General features: G+C 38.2%; 1 protein-coding gene across 1 annotated transcript in view; it reads left to right on the top strand.

The window, feature by feature from the left end:
* The first annotated feature begins 1,934 nt into the window (after positions 1–1,934).
* Positions 1,935–18,928, top strand: part of LOC146137598 (uncharacterized) — a 135,285-nt gene continuing 118,291 nt past the window's right edge. Inside the window, exons 1-4 of the mRNA XM_083394393.1 lie at positions 1,935–2,301; positions 3,091–3,256; positions 3,441–3,488; positions 7,001–7,177. Of these exons, the coding sequence (XP_083250519.1) occupies positions 1,935–2,301; positions 3,091–3,256; positions 3,441–3,488; positions 7,001–7,177 (758 nt within the window). The remainder of the gene's footprint in view (positions 2,302–3,090; positions 3,257–3,440; positions 3,489–7,000; positions 7,178–18,928) is intronic.

Here is an 18,928-nt window from a genome sequence, read left to right as displayed (position 1 = left end):
ATAGAAAGTAATAAAAGCGGATAGTTAAGAGAGCAATCGTGCTAACAATAAGTAAGCTAGAAACTGATCTTGGCATGTGACTGGTGTGTTTTTATCCACTTTAATCAGTCTTTGTAATTTCGTTATTGGTGAGCTTTTGTTATGTAATTTCCACAAGGCAAAATCTCGTGAAAAATATTATTAAAAAAAAAATAAAACAAATGAGATGCCCTGCAAAGTAATTTCATGCTCCACATGTCCGTTTCGATTGTTCACATAATTACTAGATATGCAAAGCACTTTTTACCATTTGTGATGCGCTTGGTCAATTTCTATTGTAGTTGTGCAAAAGTATACCGTAAAACTAGACAGGGGTGCGGTTGTTGTATATTTGTCAGGGGGTATATTTTCAGGGCTTGATGTTTTTTCTTTTATTTCAAATTTAAATTTTTTTTTTTATTTTATTAATTTTTTCTTATTTATTTTGTATTGTATATTTTATATTATATATTTGATTTTTTTCCCTAACTTGTTTCTGCAAGCAAAAACAGATATGGGCCGAAAACTTCCCCACTTAAAATATGCCTTTGATGCGAAAGGGGTTCAAATATGGCGTCATAGTATTGGGGAAATGATCGAAACATATATTTGATAATTAGAATTTATGTAGATAATGCGTACAAGCATGTTATTACACTTTGGCCAGCTAACATGTTTAAAAAGCAAATATTATCATTCTCTTAAAATGGTTTAATGTCCATGGTTTGCTATACTTTTTCCAACTTTTAATGAGGTAAATTTTTACCATGGCTTGGTCCGAGCAATTATAGATATAACAGACTTTAAATCTATACTTTCAAGCAATATATAAAACAAGTTTATGTGCCTAATAAACCACCTTTTAAATTAAAAGTTTTGCCAATTGAAATCCAATAAACGCAGTGTTCTTAATATTTATTTTAGTATGACGTCATATTATAACGTAGCTTTGTAAAGTCCTCCTTAATAATGCATTCAGCTTAATGTTTTGCTTGCTGCGCACTTGGATTATTTCAAATTGTTAAGGCCTGGTGTTGATATGTTTGATTGGAGTAACATGCGCAACAGGTGCAAATAGACAGGCGTACACTGCCGCCAGATTTCGCATTTATATTTGCGGCAGTAAAATATGCTATTTTGTAAGAGTAGTAGGTTATTTTACTAAGTGAAGCCTCTTTCTTAAATGCAAGTCGCACGTGCCCAGTTTTACTAAGGCAGCCACTTCGAACAATGCTCGTTGCACGCGCGGGACAATGAATCGCAGCATGATGCCAGCAGCCACATAGTCGCTTCACGAGCTGAACCAAGGAAGCGATATGAACGAATTCTGTATTGAATTTTTTCTGCCGCTAGGTAGGAGTAGATAGCTACAAAGAGCTAAAACGATGGCATCACAATATTTTAGGTTTTTTGCCCCCAGTCAGAGGCCCCGAGGGTAACAGCCCCATAAACCTCGGCATCGCACCTTCATACCACTCTACGCCATGTCTGAAAATTTGAAAGTTCTACCATGTCTACTTTTTCTATAAAGCTTCGGACAAAAATCGGTCTGAAACATGCCATAGGAAACCATAAAAGAATAGCGGCAAAAACAAGATATGTCCCGAAAATAAATTTTCGGCCCATATAATAAAAATAGGTCTAACAACAATAACCAATTGTTGCTCAAGGCCTCGCCAGTCTGGCGAGTGGATGTCGATTAGCACTCGCCTGGAGTGAAATGCACTTGAATTGGCAAGCGGGCAAGTGCAAAACACCCCAACCTTGATTGTTTTTTTGTTGTTTTAGCTACAGCTTCAGAAAATTGTGATCAATGCAATCCCAAATCACAACTAGAAGACGGTGTGTTGCCAATTATTGAGCATGATGTACAAAAAGATTTTCATGCACACATCTATCAAACGGTGAATGAATTGATGAAAGATTTTCAAAATGCTTTAGACGGACTGGATGTAGAAGAAATCCGTGAAGAAAGCACAAAGTTCCTGGGTACTATTGAGGAAATTTGCAGGAAGGCTTACCATACAAATTGCCGAAAGCCAGAGGAAATATTAGCATCTGCTTTGCATGTTGTAAATAGTTTATCGCTGTATCAATTTGAGTTGCTAACCACTGAAGAAGAGTTGCTGGAAAATGCTGACACAAGGTTAATTCTTGTGTACACCTGCTTTTTGCTGAAGAATCTGTTCATTCCTAAACTGGTATGCAAGCATAACAATGCTAACGACTGGTACATCACCAAACTTGACATCACAAGAAGCCTTTTACAAACCCAAATCGAAGGTACTGATAAATACATTGAATTAACTTAGTAGTTGATTTTTTCTTTATTGTATGCATTAGAGCAACTAGCACCACTAAAAATTTAATTGTTGTTTTGTGGAGTCAAAATCATTGCATAGTTTGCAAATATCCATTCTACATTTTAAAGGGCCATGGACTCCCCCTTTTTTAGACAAATTATGATACAGAGAATGCTGCCAAGGTTATTAATATTATACTTGTTAAACATATAGATATTTTATAGCAGAACTTTCTAATTTATTGTTTAATATATATAAATACAAATGTCTGTGTTAGTGTTTTAAAAAGTTATTTTAGATTAAATGCTATTAAAAACAATCAAGTGTTAAGTCTTGAGCAAAGATAAAATTTTCATGGTGTAAATATCATCGAATTCCAACCTCAGGGTAAAGCACCAATAGTAAGTAAACTCTTTTATGCGTATAACTAGAAATTTTAAGGTAAGTTCTACAATTTTTCAAAAATACATTTGACTAAAGTATTTGCCAAATTGACTTTTTAAGCCCAAACCACGTCAGGTGTTTATTAGACTTGGCCAAGCCATTTTGTGTGAATATAAGTATTTAAGTCATTACGACACTTACATAAGTTATATGCTAGCTGAGGAATGTTAAAGTTGACATTAAAAACATAAAATATGATTTTAAATTTAAAAATTAAATGTATCCACAAACTTTGTTCTTTTATGGGCTTATTTTAAATGAAAGGCTAAGTTTTAAATTCAACGAAGTAATTTAAGAAAATTATAATAAAGCGAATGCATTTTAGGAATAAGGCGTGGATACAAGCATGAGAAGTTGGATACACTCAAGCAGTGTGTTCAAGAGATTGATGATCCAATGCTGGAAAAATTGCTTTTGCGAAAGCAGCGTTTCTTTACCAGCAGCAGTGCTACAAACCTTGACCATTTAACTGCTACAGAGGTTGCTGCTTAGTATGAATAGTCTGCTGTGTGTTTGAAAATTTTAATGTCAACTAAACTGCCGTTAAATTGTGGCGTTTTTGTAGTTCTGTTTTTCAGCTCTAGTATTAAAGTTTGATTTGTAAAACGATTTGTTAAAATAGAAGAGATTATTTGTAATGTTGTTTGGGATCATTTTACCACCAAGCTAACACAGCCTTTTTGTTGTTCAGGTCACCGTCGCAGATGGAAGTATATATGACAGGTAAGGAAGTTACTTCTACGAATCACGTTTTGTGTTTATTACCAACAAAGACAGAAACAGAGCAGTCAACCTCAGCTTTTATCAAAAGGATTAAAATGATCACATTTTTACTGTTTTAAAATGGCATTTTATTAGGCGTTGGTACAAAATAATTCATACCGAGTGCAGCCCCAGTCATTCAGTCAACTTTAAATAACATTTCTTAGGTTGCGGAAAAACATAAAATAGAAGTGGTATACACGCACAACAACTGTGGAGCTGATACTTGTTCCTGCATTTCCACTTGCCAAAAAGCAAACATAAAACAACAAAGCTTTACTACACTGTGGTGTTAATGCATTTACGTATGCGGAAGGCGTTGGCAGCGCCTATAGCTAGACTCCCGGAAATGTTTTTTGCTGGCTGACTCAAATGTTATTTGGTTCTGCAAGTTGGTAAACAAATGTTTTATCATGCATCGCTAAACCTCGTCTGTCGAAGTTGTTTCTTTTCGTTTTAGCTCTCCTTTGTTTACCTAAGCATAACATTGTAGCAACACCTAAAAAACTACTGGCGCAAAATCAAATAAAAATGCAGTGCGTTGACAATGTTGAAACACGCGAAATTGTCTGTTCTGTGCGCTAACGCTATAACAGTGGGACGCAAACTTTAAAAAATAAAACCCCTCGCAATTCATTGATCATTGACAGTAGGGATGTCAAATACTTCGAACATTTGTCCGAAATTTGGGACAAAAAGTTTGGCGTTTCGATCCGACACCAAATGCGCCTTTAATTAGTCAATTAAGAAATATATGTCGCTAAAATTGTCACTTGTAAACGTGATGTTTTTTCGGCTATGAAGCCAAAATGTCCAGCGTCCCTAACTAAAAAACGTGTAGTTAGCTTCGATCGTTAAAACAACATTTTCCAAAAAATCTACGTTTTAAAAGTGAAAAATCGCCAACTATGACTGAAATGCACGAAATAATTCGAATACAGATTAGTACCGAACCAGATGTATTACTGGACATCTCTAGTTTACAAGGCCCCTATCACAATAAAAACAAATCTATAGCGACTATTAGTGTGATGCACACACTCCGCCTTATTTAATTTCTTTATTCTGTAAAGACAAAAATATTTTAGCTCGTAACTACTTACGGGACCCTACTTTGGGAACCGCTACCTTTAAACCAGGAGTTTCCAACCTTTTAACATATTGGGCCGCATTGTCACTGACGTAAATCACGTCTTATCGTGACATCATAAAACAACTAAAATGATGAACACCCGCTCTTCGTGAGTAAACTCGTGCGCAAACATGGAAATTAAATCTTAGGCTTACGAATTTGGTTTAAATTAAATCCTGTATCATGTCATGGTACGACACCTTTCGGCTGATATATTTTCCCTAATCGGTCCGCAAAAACACACCGTTAAAACTCTCGCTTAACTGTAGGTGCACAAGTGTACTATGGCTGTTGATATGCGGCAGTAGACTCGATTAGAAGCCCACAAGTGACAACCAAAAAGCAATAAAAAAACGTGGTATTTAATAACTGGACGATAAGCATAAAGTACAAAGACTAAATTGCTGACAACCTCTAAAACCAACAAGTTTTTCCGCAGTAGACTCGATTAGAAGCCCACAAGTGACAACCAAAAAGCAATAAAAAAACGTGGTATTTAATAACTGGACGATAAGCATAAAGTACAAAGACTAAATTGCTGACAACCTCTAAAACCAACAAGTTTTTCCGTGCGAGTACAACTTTAAACGGTGACTTGTAACTTTAAGCCAACAAACTCAGCCCGTTAACAAGTGATTCAAAAAACTGTAGGCACAATTAGGCAATATCACAATAAGAACTAGACGGGGTTGCGGTTGTTGTATATTTTTTCAAGGGGTATTTTTCAGGGCTTTATTTTTATGGGTGATTTAATAATTGGTTCATTATAAGTAGGGTTATTTACCAGGTTAATTATTGTAATATTATATACTACCCTTTAGTTTACTCGTTTTACGGTTTATATTAATTTGTACTTTCTTTTGACATGCTTATGCAAGCAAAAACAGATATAAGTCGAAAAATTTCTTGCCTTCACCTATGACTTTATAGATGCAAATAAACTTTTGATGGACATATACACATCTCAAAACTCTTCCTTGACTTGTTTCTGCATGCAAAATTCACTTCTAACTGCATTCACTTCTAACGTAGCAAATATTTTTTCCACAAAAAACGCTTATTGTTTTAACCCCCCCCCTCCCCCTTAAACCAAATATCAAAAACAATTCATTTTCTCCACATAAATAAAAAACATGTTTGATGGCTTCAAAACCATACATAAACGATAAACAAAAAAGCATTCTCCACGCGGGAGTAAATATTTCATTAGCAAAACAATATTTTAATTTTTTTTATTAAATCCCCTTTAAAAAATGCACCCCCATACTTGGGCCCAAACCACAAAAATCGAAAACATTCTTGATTATTTTTTTATCTAAATTCGTATTAAGTACAACCAACAGTTTTCTTATAAATCAACTATTTTCTTATTGTATTAATTTGCCATAAAACCACCCGATTTTGGGGTTGTTCATCCCTGAAAACAGTATCATTTTTATGGTTTACCAGCGATCCATTTACATCAATACGACATTGCCAAACACTCCAAAAGGGAGATATATTGCTAGATATTACTGTCGCTAGGTAGGCGTAGAGAGCTTCAAATAACTTAACGTCACACTATTTTATATCGAAAAAATAGGACCGGCTCATGATTTTCAACCTACAATCCAAATTAGCAGAATAAACATAAATTTTAAAGATGTAAACGGAATATGTTTTTAAGGCGCAATTAACAAAATCCAATTAAAAATACATTTTCGCGCTTTGCGCAAAAAAACTTAACTTTAGCTGCTTGCTCGCGTACTGTTTAGCGTGACAACAGCAAGTTTCTTAAAAATTTAAAAATGTTTTGACGTTTCCGGCCATTTTATTCCACTTAAACCATCATATTGTATATCAGAGATTATGTAAAAATATGGCTACCCTAGTAACTAGTATTTCGCGACAGATTTTGTTTTGTTTACCTAATAATATAAAATTATTTTATCAAAAAAAAAAAAAGTTATATTGACAAAAAACAGTCTGAAACGAACCAAAAAAACCCAGCCATAAAATAATTCGGGCAAAAACAAGATATGTCCCGAAAATAAATTTACGGCCCATATAATGAAACTAAATTTTGCACAAAAACTAAGAATTACTCAGAAAACGTAATTACTAGGGCGATTATTTCTGACCTTAAAAGGAATATTGTTGACCTAAATAATTAAAATGTAACCTAAACATAATTTATTTTGCCGTAATTTGACCTATTAGGAATACAATAGCACAGTATTTTTGCCTGACATTTTTTAATTTTTTTAAAACTATTATTTATATTGAGCGTAAGTGGTAGACCGCACGCAAACATCAGGCTGGCCGCGGTTTTTACATGCCATTAACCTTCCAACATTTGCAGGGCCAGGGATCCGCCTGGTCAAAGGAGTGTCTACATTCCACCGGGAGACCAAGCTCGCGAAACCTACCGTCTGAGCACATTCATCAAATACCCGCAGGAAATACCCGTTAACCCACGGCACCTGGCGTCTGCTGGATTCTTCTATACTGGCTACAAGGACCGTGTCAAATGCTTTAGGTAAGTGTTTGACAGACTTTCGCACAGACAGTATATAGTACCACAAAATACTACACAGATAAAAAAATTAGTTACAATAATTTATATAAAGTTAAAGTTAGTTTGGTTTGAGCTATAGGCAGTTAGGTCCTATTTTCATGCCGTGTAGTGGTAATATTCTATAAATGCAGCAGACTTCACTTGTAAATAATGCTAATTATGTTCTCAGCAGACAAACATTTATCTTAAAACGCAGTTCAAAATACAGTTGGCCCTAAGCATAGTTTTGCAACTATTCAAACAATTGTTGTTATAACTAAGCATGCTTATTTACACATATATTTCAAGTTTTACACCTGCATAGCAATAGCAGATATTTGTTCTTATTTTCCGCGTTGCTTTTTTGCTTGAATTTTAATTGAGTTTTTGTAACCGTAGCTATGTCACTAAGGGTGACATTTTTGTATGTTTCATGTATTACCATATTGTTAGGCCTATTTGCGTTGAATGTGCATCACATGAAAGCAAGAGTATGTTAATACAGTTAAGTTTATTTTTGAGCGAATAGTTTTTGGAAAGTTTGATAAATAGAGCAATCAGGCTGTGATCTATATTTGGCTCTTTGTTTAAGAAAGGTGTCTTGTGAAACGCAACTGTGACTTAAATCAAAACGCAGAAGAAGGATTCACTTTGACACAAAATATCAATTTCACTTCCCTGCTTTCCAGTGTAGTTGGTGAAAGTGGGTCTTGTATTTTGTAGAACGTAAAGTGTTGTGCTGTTCCCCCAGACGCGTTGGGTTGGGTTGGAAAAGCTTGTGCGAAATTTCCGAGATTCTGTGCAAAGCAATACGCGTATATATACAAAAAAAAATGTTTTTGTGTGTTTTTAAGAAAATGAGAATCGAAACATTATTTTCTAAACATCAAGGCAAAACGTAAGGTGTTCAGAAAGAATCCCAGGTTTACTTTCGGCGATTTCAACACAGTTACTGGTTATTTCATTATCTTTTACGCAATACACGTCAGGCGTTTGGAAGAGCATAAAACGCCATGCGACTTAAATGTTAAACGCACGAAAACCGCCTAAACATTAAGGGTGTATTTCATTGCACAACACATTGGTCGTCGTTAGTTTTCATTCCTTTCATCAGGCAAAAGTGAACTCGACCGCGACCAAGCCGGGGGATGGCGGAACAAAATTTATGAGCGTTTGCGTGAATCACTGTATGCACAGATATTGACGGTTTCGAATTAAGGTGACAGAAGTTTCTTTTTTAACAGACGAACGTTTTCTTAGCGGAGCTCATAGCGCTTTGATTAAACACGCACACCCAAAAAAGGATAGTGTCTTTTGACGCTATCGTTTCATGTACGAAAATTGAATGTTGCACCCTGGTAGCCCAAGTACCGGCTTTTCAATTAACTCGTGATACCAATGCTTATAGCGTCAAATAGGGTTCGGTCTCGTTTTTTTACCAGGACTACTAAACTACTTTTAGCAGATCTGTGCACACAAAAACTTTAGTAAAAGTTCCAACAAGCAATTTCACCTTGTTAAGACAGCAGCGTCGGTAATATCGTACATTTGCAATCGCTCGATTTGGAAGCTCAGGTCAGGAGTGACTAAACTTATTGTCTTGACAAGATCTGTCAACTTGCCCTGGTTTTCGCTTAGCATACGTATTTATTGAAAATAAGCCGCGGGCCGGATTAAACTACTTGGCGGGCCGTATGTTGCCCAGGTCTGGTCTAGAACAACTCTAGGCTAAAAAAACTTACCTTAATTTCCGCCCGCGTCTTCAACTCAACGCAAAGTATTGCACAGCCAGTTTCCCTGCTCGACCTGTCGGTAACGCGGTCCCGCCGCAATGTCAACAAAACCGAAGACGTTGCTCTCCTTTTGAAAAAAAGTATATTACGCGCTAGGGCCGCTATTCTCTTTCTCTTTTCAAGTTTTCGCGTTCGCTAACATCGCGCTGCTTTTGTGGTCGCAATGTCGTTGGGGAAGCATAGCAAAGTGTTTTGTCAGATGTCTTAATATGATTGCTGTTAACAAGCATCTGTCGCTGCTTGTCTCGTATTAAAATTGCGCAACGCAACGATGTGCAATGTGTCTGATGAAATCAAACAGATTATGTCCCAAGAACGACGCCGTATCCGCAAACTTGTTCTCTAAGCGAAGCGAAAAATCAGAGTAAGTGTTTTTGCATTTGGAGAAATGTTTGAACGAAACAAAGCGATTATACTAAAGGGTGTTTTCGCTTGGCTGCAATCAATTCCGCTTCACGACGTTACGTACCAACTCTCAAAAGCGCGCGGCTAAATATAGATTCATCGCAGTAGATCTGACACAATGCGTCGTAGATCTGACAAAGGTCCTATCGCCAACGCGGTTCGTCGATCTGTTGTGAAAAAAATGCCAGAACGCCTTATAAGTCAAGTCACATGTGATTAAAAAAAAGGGTGGCTGAAATGGAGCCATGAGTTGTAAGCTGTGAGTTGTTGTATGGTGTTACGGCGCATCAGTTTACTTTGAGCACAGGTGGTGGTTGGCTTACACAGGGTGCTTTTTTTTCCAAAAGGCTGTTTAATCTCGATACACTTACACCACGCGCATCGTTCAATCTCGCATTTTCGTGCCAACAAGCACCATTTGCTGGCTAGAGATGGCTTTTTGAACACAACAAAAAGTTATAATTATGTTTTGCACAATATGATACATTGTTTATTTAAATTACATGACATTGTTCGTTTTCAATTCCCTTAGAAAATATTCTCAACATTAAGCGGAAGCAAAACTCATTAAACTGTTTGCCAAGCAATGGGCGGCGGCGGCGGCAGCAATGGGCGGCGGCGGCTGCGGCAGCAATGGGCGGCGGCGGCGGCCTGTATTTATTGAGTGTTGGCGTGGGTTACTGCGGGCAAACACATCACGGGGTTTCGGGTAAATTCGGATAAAACAGCCAGATTCCCAGAGATTCTCAAATATCTCAAGGCACCCTTGAGCATTGGAAATGGCATCCCAGGGCACCGCGGCATCCCGGTTGAAAACCACTGAGTTAATCCTTAAGTTTCCTTCCCAGGGAGATTCGTTTCCCAGTCTTTCTGTGGCACGCGCAGCCTGTCAATCGTTACTCGACTGAACAGATGAAATTTCCACGCCCAAACGTGTGTCGGCACTATGCACTGTCGAAACCTGATATTTTGGCCCCCTTCCTTCGTTTACTGAAGCACATCGCATTACAAGTAAAAATAAGTTTTTCTTATACTAATTTGTTTCACCCGTCTGGATAGGTAGCCCAAACGTCGGACAAAACACATAAGCATCGGAAGAACGATTTTTATATTTTGTTATTATTTTTTGAGATGCCTGTTAGTAACAGCATATTTATCGCATTGCAATCTATGCTTTATCTAGTGACAGCAATAAATATATCAATACCATGCAGGTTAAGCATGGCGAAACGTATGCGGGCAAACTTTAGCTGTGAGTTGTATTTGTTTCGTCAATGTATTTCCTCACCAACACAAAGATTAAACATTAAAAACTTACTGAATCAAGTATCGCGTAATTTTGTATTGAGGTGTAACCGCACACGGGAGGGAGCTTGCACATGTTGTACAAAGTGTGCTCCCACAAAAATGCGACGTATTAACGAACGCTTGTTCCCTTTTTAATAGTACTTCAGTGGATCTATATGCGGTGCACAGATCTTTCCACTTGAGAATAAATATTGGCCGACATCACGTTTTTAACGCTACCCGTTGATACGAGGGCCTAACGTAATATTATCCTACTAAACTTGGGAGGTTTATCACTTAATGGACATACCACATCACTTAGACTTAGAGAACAATGACTTAACTGATTGTGCAAACAAAGCTATACATTTCTCGTATTTGGTGAGGTTGGAGGTTCGAACTAACGAACTCAACCAAACCGGTTTATGCTTCTGGTACATCAGTAGAACTAGTAATATTTAGTGCAAATTTGAAAAACACCGGGTATCCTCGAAACGCCGTTAAGGCATCCACAGCAACGAAAGACGTTTTATCTATTGCGTCACGGGTCCCTGCAAACTGGTTAACTAGGTGCAACGGAAGGCGAGCAAATATACAGAGGCGAGCAAATATACAGAGGCAGCATGGAATAATTTTTCTTGCCAATTTTGATTATGTACAATTTTACATGCTACTACTCCAATACATTTGGTCCAGTTTACTGAGGGCATTTCGGCCCTGTGTGTCAAGTATCAAGGTTCAATTGTTAGTGACAACGTTGTATTGAAAAGTGAGCGTCGATCTTGGTACAAAAGGCCATAGAATGTAATATTTCAGTGGTTCCCAACCAGGGGAAATTCTCCACTACTTTTTGTATGTGACTGTGCTACATGTTGTTATTGCTGCATTTGCCATATATAAGCTGAGCAAAAAGAAAGTTCTCGTATAGAGGCTATACAGCTTGTAATCTAGAGTTTAATATTTGTTCTAAGAATTACATTGAAATAGTAATGTAAACAATAGTTTAGCAAACTAAATTTGGAAGGGGAAAGATTTGAATATTGACCAAAAGGGTGCACAGGACAAAAATGTTGGGAAGCACTGCTAGAGTCTCAACGCCGCGACTCACTTTCAACAACAGCCTTTTTGTTTTTATTGAGCGGACAAAAATGTTTGACGAGAAACAGTTATAACAAATAACAAATGAATTTTAATTCTATTGCCAAACTGGCAGCGCTTGTGGAATACGAAAAAAAAGCGAAAAAAAATCATAGCAAAATTACCTAAACAAAATAAAATGTGCGTTCCAACAGGTTTATCAACATTGCATCAAAATTTAAATAGCTTAATAAAACAAATTACGACCTACTGGTTGAGAAACGCCGCTGGTATTCATATAACCCTCTTAAAACGTTACTTTTGTTCGCGAGTCCGACCTGTTAGTATGTCGCAACCCCCAGTTAACTGGACAAACAAGCTTTCTTGTACCAAGTGGCAAGCAAGCCTCCGCCCAATTGACCACAATAGCAAAATAATGCACATAGCCTCAAACATCTCGCACGATAAACCCTGCACTACTACTTTCCCAGAAAAGAACTCTACGTTTAGCTAAACAATTCAGCAAGACAAATATGAGTTTACGCTGAGCTTTGTCGACGGCACACAGATTAAGTCAGTTGGAATTCTTTAACAAAGATTACCGACTTATTACTGGAATTAACCTAAAGCTAACTTAACTCTCAGAAGCGCGCGGCTAACTATCGATTCATCACCGACAATGCGCAGTAGATCTCACAAAGGTATCGCCAACGCGGTTCGTCGGTCTGTTGTGAAAAAATGCCAAGTTGCGACGCCTAATAAGTCAAGTCACGTGTGATTTTGAAAAATTCGTATTTTCGTGCCAACAAACACCATTTGCTGGCTAGAGATGGCTTTTTTAACACAACAAAAAGTTATAATTATGTTTTGCACAATATGATACATTGTTTATTTAAATTACATGACATTGTTCGTTTTCAATTCCCTTAGAAAATATTCTCAACATTAAGCGGAAGCAAAACTCATTAAACTGTTTGCCAAGCAATGGGCGGCGGCGGCGGCCTGTATTTATTGAGTGTTGGCGTGGGTTACTGCGCAAACACATCACGGGGTTTCGGGTAAATTCGGATAAAACAGCTTCTACGCCTTTTCCTACCTGTACATCTGCGATTAGTTTTGCACTTAAGCTATAAGTTTTTCTTGTTACTGTTTGAAGTGCAGTGAAGCAAAGCAAATTAAACAAAGGAAACCAATAATAAATTAACAGTTACCACACACAAAAAAGTGCACACCAAGCTTACAATGCAAGTGAGTCAATATGACAACCTAAAATTAAAAATAAAAACCTAAAAAAACAGAAAATAAAAGGTATGCTGTTTAAAGCCCCCTCTTCCCAGGCAAATTTGAATCTGACTCCCATGTTATTAGCAGCCAAGTTACATCCGTGTATAGTTCCTATGGATTTGATGTTATCTTTAACCCTAACAAAGAGTTTCACGGTTTGCTGTAATTTAAGCTCATCCATTTGTGATTTAAACTCCAAAACAGCTCATCCATTTGCTATCGGGTTACCCATGAAAGCAGAAGGGCCAGCTTTCGAAATATTTGAGGGCGCCACCCTTCACGTGTCAACACTTGTTGCTTGTTGCCTTAGATCGGTTGCGGGTTCGGTTTCGACTTTACGATTTTGTTCCCACGCAGCATGAGTTTTGTGTACAGTCGTGCTTGTTTGTGGTTTGAAGTAAATCAACCAAGGCTTAACGACGTATGCCTTTCTTTCGCGCTGCAAGCTAAATAAACACGCGATTTTCTCTTAATAGCCCAGACTTCATGGGGACCTTGTATTTGGCCGTACTGCTTTCAAAAGTAACACAAAAATAAATAGGGAGTGTAACCCTTGTCCTGGACTACATATGTATTACAACAAAGCTACAGACATTGTAATTAGGCGTCGTATTTCGAATGAGCTTGCAAAATTCTGGATACGAGCAAAACACCGCCATACATCCGCATGGACGCCAGCTGATCTATTGCGTCATGCGGCACGACAATAATAACACGATAATAATAGTCTAGAGATGAATGCGCATCCCATATAAGGACTGCCCGGCATGCGGCCCTCGCAAACTTTTAATCCGTGGAATACCAGTTTTAAGTTTGTTGCTTGGTTTTACATAAATATGTACTTGCTGTTGCACTGCATGTCGCTACATTCGTTGTTGCTTATTTGACACATGATTATTTATACGTTTTTTTTTGTACAAGATATATTTGCACAAAGCGCATTGTTCAGTTGTACGCAAGCGCCATCTCCTGTCACCTTTTTTCAGTAAAGGAGGACTTAAGGTGCTTTTGGTGTAATGTACAAAGAATGACACTAAATAATCTATAATTTATCAAATCATGTTTATTGATCGAAAAAACACTGAGATATCCAGAGTCGACGTTAATTCATTCAATCAGCAAAACGTCGGTCAATTCCCTTTCAATTACACGCGGAAGTGCAACGCGTTAAACTTTCAACATAACGACGGGCGAGTGATTGTTTTTGTCTACCGAACCCAGGTTGGAAATCTAATAACTCAACCAACTCGCTCGCGTGACACCAACGCCATTGTTTAAAGATCTCAAATGAAAAAATGCTAGTCATCGTTTAAAAGGGATTCGCAAAACCCCGAAAGTCGCGCGAAATTATGCAAAATATATTGTGCCATGAAGCCACCGCAAGGATTATTGCATCACTGCAACAGACACAAGTAAATGAGCAGACAAGAGTCGGCAACGCCTGTAAAGTCCAACAAGGGCATCAGCTACACGAAATTGTTCCAAGTATTTCCAAAACAACACAACGCAAAACCGAAATGCGCCACTGTGAATAACAAAAACTTTGCGAACGGTTTATTTGGTGCATGTGAGCGCCCTTTTCCACCAGGTCGAGCCAACCGACCAGGCTAGCCTTCAGCTGCCACGTGGCACCCGTGACGTATGAGGCGCGCCAGACCATTGCCTGTAGAATATAACGCCTATCATAAGTCAAAGCCACACTAACAATTTAAAGCAGCTCTTACGACAACACCATCTTTGGCTTTCCTTTGAACTTGTTAAAAGAAATTCGTCGTAATATAAAAAAATCGCGTAAAACAAAATCTGGAATGAAATTTGTCCGAATGCAAAATCTCAATTCGCACAAACCTTTAGAATTCGGTGCTGCCGTGTCTGCAGATAAATTATACGGTCAATGTAACAAGAGAGGTTCTTATGAAAACAGCGTTGGGCGTGTACTGGTGTGTACCTTTATAACAAGCAAATTTTCACATTTTGAAGCAATTTAAGTAAAAACGCTTACGCACAAATGTCAGTCAAATCGTAATTTCCAGTGAAATTTTGCCGCCTGTAAATTTGCAATTAAAAGCGAGAAGGCGCGACAGGTTTTATGCAACGTTGCTCAATCCAAACGTAAATAAGGAAGCTTATTATTTTACAGGTCGGTCGATCAAACGACCCACCATAGATTAGTCACAAGTTGCATTTTGTCACAACATTTCTTGGGCTTAAAAATATGAGTTAGCTTCACCAGGCAACATATTAATAGACCAACCTGACATATCGGAAAGCTTGGCGGGAAAACCGAACGCGAGCCGCCGCCAAAAACATCGCGGCTTTTAGTTCCCTTGCTGCAACACGCTAACGACTTTTGGTAAATTTGCTTGGCGAGAAACTAAACTGGACAACTTTCAGCTCAAGCAAGCTTACCTTAATTTTTCTGCGGATGCGTTTCCATCTATACACAGTAGAATGCAGTGCTGCAGTTGCGGCTGTTTTCACTGAAGTCCTCGACTTTACAAAGCAAAAATCGGCGGTCCTTACGCTAACGCGCTTGTGACGAAATGCCGGGGTGCGACGTTCCGCAACTATATCCAGTAACGCGAACGCGTACGAGAAAAAGGTTATGACGCGTGCTGTGCTCGCCCGGTGTTCCCTTGTTTTGAAGTTTCGCGCGTTACTGAGTCACGTATAGTCTTGTTTGTGAATTCAATCACAAGTGAAAACCCTGACTAAGCACGTTAAGTCCAAAGTAAAACACCGATTAAACATGCAACAACACAAACCGATTGAAAAATGTCGATTTACCATTAAATTCGTTATAAAGTATTTAAAGATTCTGTTTGAGCTTCATAAAATAAAACAAAAATAAAGACGCGTTTTTCGGTAAACCACATACACCTAAAAGCTTTTCAGGATTCAGAGAAATAAACAGGATGTCTAAGTTTAAGTCGGATTTCGGAACAAGTCGTTTAACGCTTGTCAACCGGGATATAACAAATTAATCTATCAAATCATCCCGTATAAAAATCGCGTGTTCTGCTTTTAGAATCTATGCGGGGGTGGGGAAACCTTAGCCCCTGCAAACTTTGTAGTAAACTTGAGTATTCTGATGCCTAATACAAACGAAAAGGTTGCAGTGTTAAGCGTTTTTAAAGGGTAACGTTTGGTGAGCTTTTTGGATAAATTCCATAGCCAAGTGTTTTGATACTTGCGTGAGATATATCGATGAAGACAGTTAAAATTCGTCGGGCATACTACCCTTTGTTAGAATGCCACCACCGGGTCAACGCAACGGTAGGCAAATGCTGATTGTTTTCGGGCCTTTTTCTCATTTAAATCACAGCTATAAATCTACCAGAATGCCGCCACTTAGTTTTTTTATTACTGTAGACGTGTGGGGCCGCTATATTTGAGCATTGCTTTCAAACGGTAAGTTTATTTGCCCTATGCAAATATAGCCAGGGCATATATAACTGTTCCGCGTTCCGTTATTGCACAAAGCTACACATTACGCAAGGTTGTTATACCAGCGTTTGTCTTCAACGCCAAAGAGAGCATAAAAAGATTTGAAAGTGTTTTCAAAGGACCGTTGATGTGCCGTACCACGCGCCACATTGTTGAAGGTTAGGGTCAGAAACTCTAGCCTTGTGATTACCTTTTCTTTTGTCAGGCATGTTGCCGATTTAACTCATCCCTGAATGGACGCGGGCCTGATATAGTGGGCACCGATCGGTAATCTGACCCCAGTAAAGCTTTTTTCGGTACCGGTAGTTCCTGTTGTCAGCAGATTGTGTCAACTAGATTAAAATAGGGAAAGTTTCGGCACGTGTCCTTACACCTATCGATTTTCGTGATTTGACACATGGTATACTAAAAACACCAGGCGTATTCATTGCCTTCCGCGCGTAAAGTTAAATAAAACAAGGCGATCATGTATTGAGCGTAAGAAATTGAGTGGGCTACAGATAGCACGCTTTGTTCTGTCGACTTAACGCACTTGAAAATATAGCAATGTCCGTCGATCTCGACTTTACCTTTGCTCTCACGAACATTTGGTTTAGGCATCGTATGAGTACTGGCTTATGAAATACTGGATAACAAATGCAGACACATGCAAAAACAATCACGGTCAATACGTCTGCGTTGACGCCAGCTGATTTTCTCTAATCGCTTAGTTTTAAGGAAACTTATGGACCAGATATGTAAGCAGACAGTAGCATTGCCGACAGCGCAAGCTAAAAAGTTAAATTCCCAGCGCGGGCAATTCATATTATAATATTCCACTACTGTGAACGAAACCTCTTTATTTTTCACAAAGATTACAGGCTTCAACTAAAATTGGCAATAATCTGACTCCCGATTTATTTCAGTAAAATTTCTTTTGGGTTACAGTCTACACATGGCTCTGCAGAACACCGAGTTAGTAGCTTAAGTGGCGTGATTTTCAAGTCTTTCAGATATAAATAGTAATTTTCTCAATTCGCAGTGATAAAATTTTCATGCAATAAGAAACGGTTACCTTGAACTCACTGTTGGCTTTCGCTTTTTCTCCTAGCTTATTGCAACCTCGCAACTGGCTGCAGATAAAATCAAGCTTTTATGCTCGCCAAAAAACTCTTCAGCAATTTTGCCTTAATTTCACTTCGACTAGCTTTTCAGCTGTGCTGTTTGAACTAGTAAACGGCGTTCGGCTATATAATAATCCAGACGGTTCTATAAATAACGCAGCCACGACGAAATGCCGCCGACGCAGCGCTAGCCTCGCGCGCTGTCGTAAAAAGGAAGTTCTAGCTGTTATCTTTTGACATTATGCGCGTTACTAAATCACTTCTTAAGCGAATGCAAACAAACGTTAGAGACCTAACGAGAAAATGAAGTCATGAGTAAAATACCAGAAAATACAATTAAACAAGTGAATTGATTAAGACCACCGCTTGGTTTAGTAGTTTTGCTTGACGATTCCAATTATTGAGACTTGTTTTACTTTGCATTCTTTTCAAAATAAGAATAAAGTTGCGGTTTACACAGTAAAAAATATAATGATTTAGCGGTTTGAACAGGCGAGGCTACTTTCAGCAAAAGCGAAATTTCCCGCAAAATAGGGGCTGTTTGGTTTCGGAATCAAAAAGGAGGTTTGGGGGTATTTTGTGTCCCCTTTAGATGTTTTCATCACTGTAACGTCTGTACCTGAAGAAATGTTTAAACGAAACGTAGCTATAATACGAAATTGAGTCTTTAATTTGCTTCGCACACTAGACGATTAAAGCCCTTCAGTTTTACGAGAGGCTTATGCTTTAGGATATAATCCATTTCATACCTCTCGCTTTTCTTGTTAGAGGATTCAGATTCCAATTCCAGTTTTCTGTCTTCCATGCTTCGCTTATTATCCGGTCGGATGATGTTTAAACTGTTCTCGACATTGATCGAAGTTTGGTCCCATAACTGGCGACAAAACAGTTAATCAATTAGCGGCGATCGGCATTTCATCCCCATAAAAGGATTTTTGCGATTTCCGGTCGGTGCCGTTAGACACGTGCAGCGTGTGTGCGTTACTTTTAGACGCGCGCAGTTTTTAATCTTTACTAGATTATAAAAGGAGAATTATTACGCATGTCCGGACCATTCCCTATCTGTAATGTGATACAGATACACCAATTACCTCTCTTTATTTTTAGAAAAATACGTGTAATGCCACCAAGAAGATGTGTCCAGAGTATGAAAAACATCGTTTAGCAAATTCTGTGGGAGATTTAAACAAAAACAAAAAACGGTTTACTGACAAACTTTATAAGCTGTAAAGTCTATTCGTTTTTGTCAGTTTATTTTTTTAACTAAACTAAATGAAATTTATTTCTCAGCACATCTGCCTATTTTCGTAAGAGCTTGTTTAACTACGAGACACTTG

Source organism: Ascidiella aspersa, chromosome 7 (assembly GCF_963924565.1).
Source record: "Ascidiella aspersa chromosome 7, kaAscAspe10.2, whole genome shotgun sequence".
NCBI classification, from domain to species: Eukaryota; Metazoa; Chordata; class Ascidiacea; order Phlebobranchia; family Ascidiidae; genus Ascidiella; species Ascidiella aspersa.
Note: the sequence above shows the minus strand (reverse complement) of the source record. Positions and strands in the feature narration are given on the sequence as shown.